Source organism: Varanus komodoensis, unplaced genomic scaffold, assembly GCF_004798865.1.
Source record: "Varanus komodoensis strain SLA01 unplaced genomic scaffold, ASM479886v1 scaffold11, whole genome shotgun sequence".
In the NCBI taxonomy this organism is placed as follows: domain Eukaryota; kingdom Metazoa; phylum Chordata; class Lepidosauria; order Squamata; family Varanidae; genus Varanus; species Varanus komodoensis.
The window spans coordinates 5642306-5658424 of NW_025335317.1; the positions used below are offsets into that span (position 1 = coordinate 5642306).

The 16119-nt window shown below is 43.4% G+C and overlaps 1 protein-coding gene across 1 annotated transcript in view; it reads right to left on the reverse strand.

The window, feature by feature from the left end:
• Positions 1–460: 460 nt before the first annotated feature.
• Positions 461–16119, reverse strand: part of ZCCHC24 (zinc finger CCHC-type containing 24) — a 136212-nt gene continuing 120553 nt past the window's right edge. Inside the window, exon 4 of the mRNA XM_044420302.1 lies at positions 461–8618. Within this exon, the coding sequence (XP_044276237.1) occupies positions 8505–8618 (114 nt within the window). The 3' untranslated portion in view covers positions 461–8504. The remainder of the gene's footprint in view (positions 8619–16119) is intronic.

The following is a 16119-nucleotide window of genomic DNA, read 5'->3' on the forward strand; positions in this document are numbered from 1 at the left end:
ATCTGGATTGCCCCCTTGCTTACTCTAGAGCAAAAAATGCAGGAGAAATGTTGCTCCTATGCACACATTTCAAGTCATGCTTGTTTTAGCCTTTAGGATTATTTTCTCAGTCCTACTGCTCACCCCAGGCACCTGGCATACCCTCAAGGACAGGGACGCCTGCATGTGAGGCTGGAAACAGGTACAGTAAGTCATCCAAGACGTCTTCGGGCATAGAAGGAAACGGGCGTGCAGAATCCGCTGCTGCGTTTGGTAGTCCGTACAAAGCCCCAGAGTAGCTAAGCCAAGTACGGATCAACTTTCATTACTCCACATATTCCTGCATCCCGACTTCAAAAGATGCTCCACCCCAGCCCACCTTGGCTCCCCATCAGGACACACTCCAGAACCCATACTCCTGGTCTTGATTCCTGTATGGTCCCCACACATACAATGAAAAGCAAAGAGAGAACACCATTCATTCTTTCTTTTTGCAGAATTTTAATACAGCATTAAACTGTGATAATACTAAAGGCAAGCCATATACTATTCAGCAAATAAGGCACGTGTCGGAATGCCATTTTATGGACAATCCACAGCAGAGGTTTGACAGTCTTTTAAACACCCAGTTCCCCAGTTGACATCTTGGTGGCTGAGAAAAGCCTGCCCCCCACCCTGCAGCCCATGTCCATAGAAAGGTTATCATTATTTTTAAAGCTGTACAAGTTAACTGTCAGTTACAGAAGAGAAAAAATTATACAACTGAAACTGAGAAGAAGTCAGTGAGTACAGCTAGGCTTTTTTTAAAGTTCATAAGTACTTTAAACTAATCTAAATCTGCAGAAATTAATATGATCAGAATTAGTTTTATACAATGTAGTGAATGCTGCTCTAAATAACCTTTATAAGGGAAATAACAGTCCAGTACAGGATTGAATTTTAGCATCGTTTAGAAAACAAACAAAGCAATCTTAATGAGATACGTGAAACCATAAAGCGTAAGATGCGTATAATATGTGCACATGCATATTGTATCGTGTTATGCATTCTAAATAAAAATAAACACAAACTGCATACATCTATTGAACCCCTCTTGGTTACGGCCACCGACTGACTGCATTGCGTCAACACTAGCATAGCATTGCAGAGTTGAGCGTGGTGTCTTTCAAAACTGCCGTGAGCATCGCTTGGTAAAACAGTGCCTTCCCCACCGTCCCCGAAGGGACCAAGTAAACTCATCATCATAGAACCAAGCTGCAGAATTCCTGAAAACCAACAATGATCCTTCCAACCATTTCACACAGCCCACAGCAACAAACCCAGAGTTCTCACGGAAAATTCACTCCACAACCAATTCAGCCGTCTAACCGGTGAATCTCGATGCCGTGCAGGGTTTCGAATACTGGTTTGTCACATTGAGTCTTTCCATTTTTAGGCATAAGTTAAAAAACACTTTGGGCTACACCTAAACATGTTATAGCACGAGAAGACATCCTCAGAGTAATGCTTTTGCAGCGATACGCCTGTGCTGATGTAGCAAATACTACAGCCCCGTCATAAGCTTACATCTCAGGGCTGGACCATTAGTGTGTCTTCCTAAAGGACATAAAGTGATAAGCATAGCTTCTTACCAAGTCAGTCATAGCTTCTCTAAAAAGGCAGTACTTTCCAAAGTACAGATATAAATAAATTGAATAAGCATAATATAAGTTCTAAACACCTGAATAATATACTGGTTACTTAATACTGATATTTTCATCCAAAGGAAAACAAAAACAACAACAATATGGCTTAGAGAATTGCAAGGTTTTTTCTTCTTGTCAGAATTATGTACCAACTTTCATATAATATTTTATGTAGACAATATTTCCTTCATAATGTAGTTCTGTTGCATACTTTATACAGACAAAAGCATTGTAAAAAAACAAACAAACCAAAAGAAAAAGCAAATTCCTTCCATAAATATTTTCTTGAGGATACACCCTTAATTTTGTATAATACTTAAGAAAACTCTTAGCTCTGTTAGTATTCTAAGTAGACAACCAAGGCCCTTTTTGAAAACTTGAAAAAAGAGTTGTAAAAACACTTTTAAAAAACCCAAACAAGCACAAACAATAGCATTTTTTAAAAAGGCCTTCAAATATATACAAAAAAGGTTACTGCAAAGAGTTTCCAGATAACAATTCAGTATTACAAAGAAATATTTGTAACCATTCAAAAATTTTAAACACCTAAAAAGATTTTCCAAAATACACACACAGTATTAAAAAAAACAAGAAACAAAACCAAAACAAATGGAAAGGAGCTCTATATCAAGTATAACTCAAGATAAATACACATTTGCAAGTAAAACTGTAAAATACTTCATAGCGGGGTAAACATTAATATGGATTACATTTATTAACTGCACACGATTGTCCCTTTGATATTCATCCTAAGAAAATTCAATCCTTCATTTGTATAGCTATGATTTCAGTCGGCGAACTGAGTGCTACAGTCATTCGACATTATTTCCAGAGGCAGTGGTTTTTATAGACATAAAACAAATGGCACGGAAGCGCTGGCAAGGGGTCCAATACTGCCTTGAAGGATGACAGGGTGTGGCCCAAGCCAGCAAGTCTGAATTAGAACCCAAGTTTAACCCAAGCTTAAAGTTTATCAAGGTTTCCATGTGGATGACTTCTTGCATTACCCACAGAAGCCTAAATACAGACTTGAAGGATGTACTGGGTACAATCCAGCCAGAATGAAAATACTTTGCATTCCCATTGATTTCAGCAGGTATTGGGAGATGCCACATTCAGAATCAGAGTATGAGACCAACATAATCACTCAGACGGGCCCACCAAGGTGTTTGGTACAGGTTCCATCCAAAAACCTCTTCAAAGTGAGGATGCCAGGAATTTATCCTGGAATCTTACATATGGAAAGCGTATATTATGAACTTAGTTCCATCCCCTTATGTGCTTAGCTCTGCCATTTCAATAAATGGGACTGAAAAGTACTTCACTTTGACCTTTTTATGCATATTAATAGCATCTTTAGCATAGGCTATTCTATACTGAAACAATCATAATACCCTAATCCGATTCTTCAGAAATCACATTTTAATTTCACGGGAACTTCCAAGTAAGCGTAATTAGGCTCAAAAAGGCTGAATGCAAAGTGGGGTTACAGAAGGGGCAGTACTTGGCAGGTTGGGTTCTGGGCTGCATGGAAGTTTTCTTGCATGCATCTCAGTAAAGGAAATAAACTGTGCTGCATGATGCCATGGCATGGAAGAATTCTGCCATAGGCCCATCTCCTGGAAACCCAAGGTTCTTTCTCTGTCTAAATAAAAGTAACTGATAACACATCTCCAAGAGCTGTCAGACACCCAGGATTTCAATGGCTGTGCATGAACTGCCAAGAAGCACCACTAGGACTTTTTGGGGGCACCGGGAACCTTCCTCCAACAGCCCTCTGAAAAGCACCAAAGTGGCCATCCAACATGACACACGTCTTTGCAGGTCAGAAATCAAAACCGTGAAGGTCTTTGTACGCACGATTAGAAACACTGCAGAGGTACACAAGGCGTTCCTTGGACACCAGACTCTGTCCCTATATATGGAGCTGTATAAATTTACTGCCTCATCTATGAAATGAAGTGTGCAAAGTGACCCTGATTTTGAACACACGTCGATAAAATAACTTCCAGATCTTCTAGCTGTCTTGTTGGCAAACCGTTTTTGGCATTATTTGTAAGAGGTTGTACTGTAATGTCACTAAAGAGTTATTCAGCGACTAGTTTTGTTTTTTTTTAAAGAGAGATCGATTGCTATATGCAGGGTTCTATAGAAGAATATGGGGACCACTTCTCCCAGTTATACTCTTACAGATTTCTTCATTTTTCCAATTAGTTTTCTAGAATCAGAGTGATTATTGCAAACATTCTTAAGTGCTCAAGGAGTGATACTATGCCTATGCCTTAGCGTACTCATTTCCTCCTCCCAAGAATGAAACGTAATTCACGTCAAAGTCCAAGTTTTCAAGAGCCATTGCCTACCTCTGCATGCCCAACGTAACAGCCATGCCTTTCTTTTCAGTTGCTGATCTGGCAATGAAACGGAAAGTGACTCAATATCCTCTAATAATCCAGGAGCTCGCATTATTTCTTTACTGCAATTTAATACTGTCTTTCATCCTTACTTTCTGCCTCAGAGAACTCCTTGTTCATGTAAACAAAGCACAGAAAGTTCAGGGCTTGTTATTCCAGGATAAATGCGCACGTAAACAAGGTTTGAAGGTGGGATCCCTTGTTCTGGTAGTTACAATGGGTTTGAACATCTCTTAGTCATATAGTAGGCCCATTGATATCAATGGGAATTCAGTTAGTTGGAGGTCTTCTCTAAGCATGTCTAAAGTGGGGTCCAACTTATTGACTTCCAGTGGTCATTAAGCAGGTCATGCTTTTTATCTAACCATGTCAAGAAACTCCATTTGAATTTAAACACCTAAACTTCAGTTGAAGAAGAATTAGAACCCCCAATTCTCACAGTGATTGAGGAAACACACATTTCGTAATGACTTGCTCAGGTATTTAACAGGATCTTCAAAGGATCCAGGTCCTGAGCTCCACTCACCCTTTACTGCTAGATCATGCTAGCTATTGAATTTGAACTATTTGATTCAACTATTTCAATTAATGTATGACAATTTCCATAGATCTTTTGTAAAAATTTAGACTGTCTGCAACCCATGTAATACTTGTCTACTTAATGAACGTTAGGAAAACAAAAGAAATGTATGCATTTTGGGGGTGATGTTCTGCCATGTTGAGAACAGTATGGCAACATGGTTTCTGTGAACACACATACAAAGAAGTGTGCTTTCTGCTAAAAACTGTGATGCAGACAGGTTGGATTTGGCTGGCTGCTCGACTGAAGTCTGATCCTTTCCAGCTCTCTCATAGGGTGTCATGACTGGAGGCACACAATTTTCAATATCCTCAGAGAGGCTTTGTTGCCCAGTGTGTGCTCATTTCCCCCCTAATTTTACAGTGTCTTGAACACCAGTGTGGCCAGTAAGACCTGTGCAGACAACCAACCACACATTTGTGTACACAGTAGAAGATGCCTCTCCCATAACACTCTCAACTCTTAAAAACGGCCATCTTCAGTCCCACTTACCAGAATTGGTTCCATTCCTTTCAACAGTGATAAAAAATATCTCATAGAATGATAGAATAGCAGTGTTGGAAGGGGGCAGAGGGCCATTGGGTCCAACCCCATGGTCAATACAAAGCTCCAGGTTAAAGCATCCCTCGCGAAGGGCCCTCCAAGCTGCCTCTTGAACACCTCCAGTGCTGGAGAGCCCACCGCCTCCCTGGGTCATTGATTCCCTTGCTGCACTGCTCTGGATGTCAGGAAGTTCCTCCTGATGCCCAGCCAGAATCTGTTGTTCTGTCCTGTAACTTGAGCTGTTATTCTGTGTCCTGCACTCTGGGAGACAGAGAACAGATCCTGGTCTTCCCCAGTCTGATGACCTTTCCAATACTTGAGACTCTGGAATCTACTGCCGGTCTTTTTTGATGAAAGGCACCTTCTTATGTGTATGAATAAGAGGAGGCTGGACTTCTAGGATGGGGTCAGTGATAAATGGGGCAGCCAAATATTTCCCTTTCCTGCAACACTTTGGCTTATCAGGTCCTAATTCAAACAAATCCCAATGGCATCAATGTTATCCTAGTGAACACCTCTTCATTGTTATTGCTGATTGAGACAATTATGGCATGTTTTATGCTTGCAGTTCATTGTACAGCATCATTCTTTGTAGGGTCCTGGCATCATCCTGAAACGATTTGACGTAAAAAGGACCCCATTTTGCCAGGAATGTTAGACCCTAAAGTTCACATTAAGTTCATCTTAAATGAAGCATATCTGAAATGGCATCCCACCTGTCAGTCCAACAGAAGCACTTCAGTCCTGCTTGATCTTAAATTAATACAGAATACAGAAATAAAAATTGGTTTCTTAGAATTATTCAGAGCCAGTCCAATAATATATTTGTTTATGCTTCAAAATGCTCTTAAAAGAATCAGGGCAAGTATTACAGTTCCCTTAAACTATACAGTCCCGTCCAGAAAGAGGGAAAAGGGAAGGCTTTGTAGAGTAATTTTCTTTCCTATGAAATCCTTACGGCTACCTAGATGTATATTTAAGAGGAAATTATTACCAGCCAGACTTGACAGATGCTCCATGGAAGTGTCATTGAATCTAGGGGACATAAGGAGGGCGAATACAATTTTTCAGCTAAGGTTTGGGGAGCAATTCCCCCATTATTCACAGTGAATTTGCCTTTGCCCACGCTGGTCCTAGCGGCTGCACTGGGGCATCTTTCTCCAGCGATGGCGCAATCCTCTGGAAACTGGGCAACATTGTTTGGGTGGCTGCTGCCTTCTCATCAGTTACAGTACAGTGTGCCTTGAGGAGGAGCTTTGAGTCTAACCTCTGGGGGCAAACAGCAATTGCTGCAAACTTCTGAAAAGAAGAAAATCACAGCTGCCGGCAAGTCATGAGGTCTGCGTCGCTTTTCCGCTGTTCTATGCTCAAGGCCAATTCAGACGCAACAGCCCATGTGCAGACCAGCAAAGACTCTGCCACAGAGGAACCCCATGCACTGAGTGAACTGTCTGGGGCACTTTGGTTAGTTCCAGCCAAATCCTACGGAAGGCCTTCCTACCACAGCCAGAAAATAATGGCCGACTGGTGTTGACCTGGCTTGTGACGGATGCTTTTTGTGGTGAGCACCACCTTTCAACAATGCCCTCTCCATTCCAGAGAGCCCTGCAGGGTGGGCATGATCTTTGCAACATCGAAATGCCCCTCCAGAATGTCATAACGTCGGGCCAATACGCAGTGCCTATCCTTGCCCTCACTCATCACTGGCCGCACATACCACTATGTGGCTTGAGGACAACTCAGATACTGCTCTGGAGCTACCGAAATGGAAGCCTGCAATAGAATTTCCTGATCAGGAGCTACAGTGTGTCTTTAGATAGTGGAAAGTATGTGCATTTCACCTCTCCCACCTGTATGAACTGATGGTGGGACTGCTGAATTGCTGGCCCACCGCTGGTGAAGTCCGTGCCACTGTAGGAGAAAGCAGCAAGTCTCTGCTCTCTATGGCAGTGAAGGCCAAACTGCACGTATGAGAATGAGGGTCTGGCTGTGAATCCTGAAACATTTATATCCCATGTATTTCCTCTGAGGGCCCCAATGCATGGCTCTCCTCCTCCCCATTTCCTCCTCACTGTGAGGTAGGTGAGGCTGAGAGTCATCCGTGACTAGCCCGAAATCACCCAGCGAGCTTGTGGCTTAGTGGGGACTAGAATCCAGGCCTCCTCAGTCCCAGTCCCACGCCGGACTTTCCATCCACGATGAGAAAGAAGCAGCATTTATCCTGCTGGCTACCTACAAGAGCTGGTTAGGGATAGGGTTGAATGGTGGTAAGAATCGTAGTCACCACTTGCATAGCAAGTACATGGAGAAAAGCTAAAGTCATTGCGACAAGAGAACAGCATTGGTCAACAACTTGTTGCAAAAATAAGTGTATCCAAAGTGCACTTACTCAAATGTAGACCTTTGGGTTTCAGTGGCACTTACGTCTAAGTAAACATGCTTACAATTGCTGCCTAAGAAAGATGATTCCTGATTGATCCTTCCTGTTCTACCATGACCTTCCCATGCAAATCACTCCCGCAAACATTTCTTCCACTTGTTCTTTATCACCATCGGATTCGATTAAACGAGAGCCTACCAAAAGCCTAATTTCAGTGGCTCTGGAACATTCTAGGAAAGCAAGCAATTCAAAGGAACACTCAGACCAACCCTGAAGGTAAGAAAAATGGACACCCCCCACCCCTCCTTAAATCTTTTTCTACCTCAAGCCCTCCTTGCCTTAGAAAAATATATTGCTTGTGGCATTGACTAGAACACTCTTTGAACTTACTGTCCACTCTATCTACTGTCTACAGAAACCATTAATAGCATCCGTCTGTATCTCCGTGACATTATATACCTCTCTCGACAAACACGACTGCTTCACCTGGGCAGGATACTGGAACTGTGTAAACAATCAACAGAAACCGCCTTCGTGACTCCATCTTGAGCATGAAAGGCGCAGTCCAGCAAGACCTGCCCCACAGCCTGCACCTGTCTTGCGCCGGTGGCCGTGCAAAGCCCGAAGAGAGACCGGCGGCCCGTGTGGAAACAGTGCTTGGTGATTTGTGCCCTACATCAGTCACTTCTGCTTCACATATATATATCAAAACACACCATAGTCCTATAAATACAACCTGCATATATACACATATACAGGAGAAGGGTTACATTCTATTAAAGGTAAGGCATATTATTAGTTTATGGATAGGCGATACTGGTGACACACTGGGTTCTTGGCTGGTGTCTTCTCCCCACTTCCTTCTGACTGCCACGTGCGGCTGGAGGACCCCCAGCTGGGGTGGCAGCGGCAATCCCTGTCGGTGTTTATTGCACACGGCGGCAGTAGTAGCCAAGGACTTTGCACTTCTCGCAGAGATGCTGAGGGTGCTCTTTGCTCTGATCGGAAACATCCAGGCCGTCAGGCTTTTCCAGGGGTCTCTGTGTAGAGAAAGGAAGCACAGACATTAGAGCCTGTGTTGGGTGGGCCGCTTTTCTCCTTATCCATCGGAAACCTGAGCTAGAGGAAACCGTCTCTAAAATGTAGGTCTAGAAAAGCTGGGAGAACTTTCCTAGAGGGCCACCTGTGGGTGAAAGGGCCTTTGGACAGACTTCTAGCCACAAGGTTGGCAAATCACGTGGTTCCCCCTCTCTGCCTTCCAGAACACAGGCTGAGTTTCTTAAGTCGTAATAGTAACCTGGGAGAAGGGCTTTTCCAGTGGGTGGGTGCGTGGGACCAGACCCACCAAGACACAGCTGCCATCTTGTCCATCCCTCAGCCTCCCTATCTCCTGCTCCAAAGCATGGCATGTAGATGACCTTTGTGAGATTCAAAGGTGTCCAGGGCAATTCCGACTGTGGAACGCGCTCCCCAGAGAGGTCCGCCTGGCGCCGTCATTATATGTTTTTCGACAACAGGTTAAGACCTTCTTAGTTAATCAATATTTTAATAAGTTTTAACATCGAATTTTATTATTGTATTTTATTAATTGCAGACAGAGTGAGTCGTCAATTTATTTATGCTGTTAGCTGTCCAGAGACATTAGAAATTGGACGGCGTACACATTTTATAAATAAATTTTCATCTCATGGCGGCTTCCACCCAATGCAACAAGCTCATAATCCTTCAGGTTCAGCTGCCTCATTGAATTGCACTCTTAATGCTTCTTATTCAAAGTGCCTGCAGTCAGTGGGCATTATGTAAAAATTAAGAAAATAGATGGGATGATTTCCATGCCTCTCATCAGATTAATCCACAAATATATAGAAAAATAAAATTTATTTACATTTATTTGATACGTTTATGGGACTCTTCTCAGCCGAATTGGCCAAAGGCCCCAAAAGCAGAAGCTGGATTACTCAGCGAGGTACCGAACCATGCCACTAAAAGCAAAGCCTTGCAAAGACTAGATTTGGCACAAGTCCTGCATGTCAAGGTATGTGCACACATCTTTACAGTTCCTTTTCAGCAGGTCCCAAAGGTCGGTCAGCTACATTGCTCCGTGGTGGAAGCATTCAGCTGATTAAAAACACTGAATATCTTTGCTTTTTGAAGCACTGGCCCCAGCAAACTTTATTCTAGTACTATGACCGAGTGTGTCCTGTGAATGGCACCGGGCATTTTTCTCCCTAAAATACACTGTTATATTAAAATCCAGGCTAAGGGAAGAGGAAGCTCTGATTTGCCATCATCGCCAGGGGAAGTCCACAGTCCAAATTTAAACGTAGCCAGAAACTCACTAGAGAAAGCCACACCTTCCTCAGCACCCTGTGTCTGCTGGCATACTGTACACGGCCACTGCATTGGTTAATGAGAAGATGTGCTTGAAAGCTCCACGGCTTGGGTCCTGGTTACCTAAAGGAGCGCATACGTCCATATGTGCCCTCCTGCCCCTTGAGACCAGCGTGAGGGGCCCTTCTCCAGGAACCCTTCGTGAAGGACATTAGGAGGGTAAGTACCCGGGGGAGGGCCTTCTCTGCGGTGGCGCCCCACCTATGGAATGCACTCCCCAGAGAGGTCCGCCTGGCGCCATCGTTATTTGTTTTTCGGCACCAGGCCAAGACCTTTTTATTTAAATGTCATTTTAATTGTTAACATTATTTATTGATTTTATATCTTTGGCCAGAACGTCTCCAATTATATTGTTTGATATGGTTAATGTGTATTTATTTATTGTTGGGAGCCGCCCTGAGGCTTTGGCGAATGGGTCGGCATAGAATCTTGCTAAATAAATAAATACTGATGATGCGCTAGACTGGATAATTAGCCAAAGGTGCTTTCCAGAGTTTCGTAAACTAAAAATATTGACAGGCTCATCTCTGCCTCAAGGAGCTTAAAAGCTGCATGAGTTTAAGAGCATAAGGATTGCTCCTCTGGATCAGACTCCACAGGGGCCAACAAGATGCCTTTTGGAAGCCCATGAGCAGTTCTTTTCTGCTTCCTGGAACAATGTGTCCTCCATCCACTTTTCTACCAAAGTTATGACCATCTTGGCTGCAGTCCTTATAGGTTGTGGTTCCAGTGAAGCAAGAATGTTTCAGGTTGCAGCCTTCCTGCTCTTTCCTCTCTTACCTTCCCTATTGCAGCCACAGCTGCAGAACAAACTTTTTTAAAAAGACAAAATCCAGAAAGGGAATCAGCTGTTCATTCAAATGTTTGCCATAACATAAAAACAAGAGTATTGTTTGGAATTACACATCATGTTAGAGAGATGGAAGCAAACCGCAAGCCAGAATGAAAATAACAAGCCTTCACAAATAAGCAAAGATGAAGTTGAGTTTAAGATGCAAGTAAAAATAATACTCTGCTTGCTTTTGAATGATTGTGTAGCTGTATTTTTTGAAAAAGAAAGCTGAAATGAAAGTATTTGATGAAAACAACGTCTATTTCTTTCCTTTGCTGTGCACAACTATTCACAAAGTTGATTGTGAATAGTGAATTCACAAAGCGAATGAGACTCCTTTACCCTCAGGTTGGTTTAGAAGAAAAGCTTCAGCTGGTCCTGTTTAACTTGTTAACTCTATGAGTTTTGCCAAAATGACCTAGATGCTAGTGGGGAGAGAGGACCAGCCCCCTTCCTCAGGACAGCTGTGTAAGGGCACCTGAGAAACCGATCCAACACAGAAATACTGTGTTTATCAATACAAACCAGCTTTAAACAAATTAACACGAATATTCGGGAATATTTTTTTTCCTGGAAGTGGAGCAAAGGACATTGGGAATGCCAAGCATTTCTTGGAACACGGTCAGGAACAATATCTTTCCCTGATTTGTTTTTCTCATGCATTGGTTGATTTTGGTTTTATTGTCCTCCAAGCCATTTAGATTGCAGAAATGTTATTGTTACCAGCATGTTACAACAGCTTGCAATGAAGAGATGTTAGCAACACAGGAAATCAAGTTGCTATAGGCTAGCTGGAGGTCACAATGGCGTGCTTGGGCTGCGTGCATCTGGAAGAGTGTAGTGGAGGACCCATCCTCCAGAAAGAACACACAGAGAAGCACAGTTTTACCCAGCATTTCAACCAAACTATTGCTAGCAAACAGAGTTGCATTCTAGAGGTGGCCTTGATCTGCAGCACTCAAGGAAGCCCTGGCCTCATCCAGTCATTGTCTGAGCACTGCCTGGCAACTTGATGCATGCTGCAGAATCTTGGTGCCACTGAGAGCCACATTCTAGTGAAAGCTTTGCCCATATGGGTATCAGCTGGGCCTTATGGTTGTCCCCTCTTGATCAAGGGCCGAATGAGAGACAACAGTAGCGGATCTGGAGAGGGACTCTGCCACAAGGCTTTTGGAAGTTTAAGTAAAGAACATAACTTGGTTCAGCCCTGTCCACTTGTTTCTTGACATTCTCAGAGGACTCTAAAAGGTTAACAAGAAAGAACTTTCCTTTGTAGACGCCATGGTGATTCTTTTCCAGCAGGGCCTGTCCTTCTGAATGCTTAAATATGCGTATTTAATAATGCTCTCAACCAATTTGCCCAATATAGACATGAAGCTAACAGGCCTATAACCTCTCAGATCCTTCCTAGATCCCTTTTTAAAAAATTGGTATTATATTGCTCATTCTCCAGTCCACTGGTACAGAGGCTGATCTTTGGGACATGTTACATAATTTTGTTAGAAGGTCAGCAATTTCATATTTGAGTTAAGAACTCTAGGATGAACACTATCTGGGCCTGGTGTTTTATTAACTCTCAGTTTGGCAATAAGGTTGAGAACTTCATAATTTGTCACCACTGTTCAGCTCAGTTGCACAGACGCCCTTCCTGAAAAGATCACTTCAGGCAGAGGTATCTGTTCCGTATCTTCTGCAGTCAAGAGAGATGAAAAGAGTTTACACAGCTTCTTCACAATCTCCTTAACCTCTTTAGCGGGATAACCTCCTTATCTTTTAACTACACTGCCATCCAAGTGCCTCCCTTAGCAAGTTTCCTGAGTCTGATATGCCTAAATAATACTTTATTTCTTGCACGGCAAAATGCCTGTTGGCATCTCTTAGTGTCTGTTTGCATGTGCTTTCTGCAAGCTTGCACTCCCCCTTGCATTCCTCATTTAGATGCACCTTCCAAATTCTGAATGACATCCTTCTGAGGATTGGCAGAGACTCTCCAGGCTTTTTCCTGCTCCACAAGGACTGAACCAAGTGCATGGAAATTAAGCGCTCAGCCGCTGTGCTATGGCCCTATTGCTATTGGAGTGTCTTGTAAATGGTATCTGGAAGAGTGATTGGCCATTGTTAATGCAGAGTAACGAGTCGGAGGCCAGCACTGGTTTCACAAGACGCTCCAATGTAAGGCCAATGTGTGGAGGGGAAACATTTGAAGCCTTGTGTGAAGATGCCCACTGTCATTTGGCCCTGACTTTCACTCCCCCACTCCCCCGTTTCTCTACATTTTGCTGGAAATGAAGCAGATAACGTTCTAGGTGGAGGTTTGGGTTTTTAAATTTCAGGGAGGGTGATCCAAATGGCATTTTATGCAAGAAGCATTTCCATTGCAAGAATCCCTTTCCTCGCCCCCAAGGAGCTGGTCCCCAGCAAAGCAAATCAGCCACCAGCTGGCCGAGCTCTGCAGCCGTTATCACAGAGACAGCATGGGAGAAAGCCAGGAAAAGGAGAGAGAACAACCTGACAGGAGACGACCAGGAAGCGGCCAGAGCATTCAGCTCCTCTGAAAGAGGGCCTGGGGAGAACTGGGTGTTTGGAGGGGGAGAGGAGAAAAATGACCATTCAGAGGCTGGCATCTGGGTAGCATGGCTTCCAAGAATGCCAAGGAAATGGGCACATGTGCCAACTCAACTCAGGGCACACTCTGACGTCAAATGAAAAGGGCAAAAAGCAGCTTGCTGGAATCAAAGGCAGCAGCCTTCTGGAAAAGAGGCACGCTTTCTTTTTGGTTAGAGCACCACTACAGTTGCTATCAGAAAAAATAAAGTTCAACTAACCACATGGGAAGAACAAGCTGCTAGAGGGCAACTGGAAGCACCCCAGAATCATGCGAGCTGTGGGCTCTCTTTGCTTGTGGGATCACGGCTGTGCTCCTATGTGTACGACTAGCTTGGGAGTAAGGTCATTTCGGACCGGCAGAATTCTGAGGAAACGACTGTAGGACATGCACTGTAAATCACAGGCTGTTCTCTTCCCAAAGACCAGTCCAAGTGCCAAACCACAATTATTTTGACCCATCACACTCACTACATGCAAGCCTGAGCCATGCTTTGAAAAAATGTTGAGATAGGGCCTGAGAAAGAAGAAATATTAAGGTTATCGTAAGTGATCCGGATTCATGTTGGCCTTTTTCTTTTGGCGCATACAGTTCAGAGTTATTGTCACGTCATGAAGAACAAGGTTGAAAAAAGGCAGTGGATTCCGGACTGGGGTTTGGTGTGCCAACTTCTAACTTCATGTTCCTTCCCAGTGACATTAAACATGAGCAAGGGAAAGATGTGATCTCCCCATCCTTCAATGAAAAATATGACCAAGGCCAGTATTACTTAGGCTCTGTGAGTTGTATGTTACTTCACTTAAAATGCACAACCAATTTTTGTGCTGATTTTGGACACATGTAGTACCTAGCTTGTGTCATTTTACTGCGACCTGAAATAGTCCCGAAAACTAGCATGGGAAACATTAATAAAACCATCCAAGAGTTAGGTGTGTGTGTGTGTGTGTGTGTGTGTGTGTGTGCGCGCGCGCGCATGCATGTGGCAGGTTGGATAGCATCAAATGAATGTATGAAAGCAAATGGGCTTTCCAATGGCGAGCTACACCCAAAATAGTCCTGAGATTTGAGTAAACTACAATTTAAGGGTGCCTGAGGAATTTAGTGAAGATGCCAGTATGAACTTATTGATCTACAGCTCCCAGGTAAAAATGCTGATCAGTACTTGGCTGTCTTCTGCAGTTCCCAAAAATCCTGAAGGCATTCTTGATTTTAAAAAAGGCACCAAAATAGCTATCAAAATGTAATTTTCTGAGGGGGAATTTAGATATACATAGCTAAATACTGACATGTGATTTTTGTGCAGATTTTTAAAAATCAAAGCTTATTGTGAGCATGGGATGGACTATCACTGTACTTGGGTGAAAGTGAGCTGGGCAGGAAACAGACAACTGTGGTGGAAGATCAGTTTGTTTGCAGCCCTTTCTTCAAAAAATGTAGGTTGCCAAAGTCCTGAACACTAGAATTGGTACCCCAGCCACCAGCAGGCATACACAAAACGGCAGATTTCACCAGGCCCTCTGACAGCCACTGGTTAGAGCACTGGACTGGGAGCAGGTTAGAGCACCTTGGGTGAAGTTGGGCCAGCTAATGATCCTCAGCCCAGCTTACCTCACAGAGTTGTTGTGAGGATGAAATGAGGTGAAGAATCAGGCGTGTTGCCTTCAGCTTTCTGGAGGAAAAGGCAGGATATAAATGGGACATTTTTGGGAAGTTAGTCAAAGAGGGATCAGCCCTCTCCCTGTGGATCCTCTTACTGTCCCACCTCATGGTCCTACACCCCTGGTGGTGGTGATCTCTTGTGGTGTTCCTATCCATGCAATAGTCAGGATGAGGTGAAAAATATCCTTACATGGGTATTTAACCTTGAATATAGCCAACTGCAGGCTTTCAAATTATACCGAAAACATTTTCACCCCCTTTGTAATCACTTACGTCTCCACCTCCTTCTGGAATCACAAACTGACCTGTGATCACCAGAAAGGATAAGTTACCCAAACACCTCTGTTCCCTCGGTGCGTAAAGATATGCAGGGCAACCACAACAGCACTGAACAAATCATAGCCTTAATCCTGCAAACGAGCCATTAATCAAAACGTCTGGTTAACCTACTGCAGAAAGCCCTTTCTTTGAACCCCAATAATCTTGCACAATGACACAAAAATTTGTTTCACTGCGCTGCTGCTGTCCACGGCAGCTTAGGAGTGGAAACTGTGCTTTGGAATGGATTTTCAGTTTCTGGCATGGGGACGTCTGCTGCGAGTCACACAGCCTCCAGTCTCATTTGTAACGGATCAGATTTCATTTTGACCTACTTTACAATAATCTGAAAGCTTCATAGAAACATTTTCTGTGGCTAAGGGGTGGTCTTTGCCCTGCTCTTCCAGCTGACCCTTTTCCTTGCTACTTTCGCATGCTTTCCCAAAACTACTTCTCACTGCTTAGACTCTCCCAGCCCACCTTCCTGATTGTAAAATTGGCTGTTACCTGAAGTACACAATTCCTTATTGTGACTGAAAACAACAGTTGCTGTCAGAGTAATTCTCCAGGAAACTGGTGCATGTAATTATTTTTTTCTGCCCATGGGGGATTTCTATGGTATTATTCTTTAGTCATGCTTTTTCCCCATCATTGCATCCATCCTGAAGTTGAATATCCTTCACTAAAATGTCCTCAATCCAGCAAGGGAATTCCATGTTTGTAGTTCAGCCTTCCC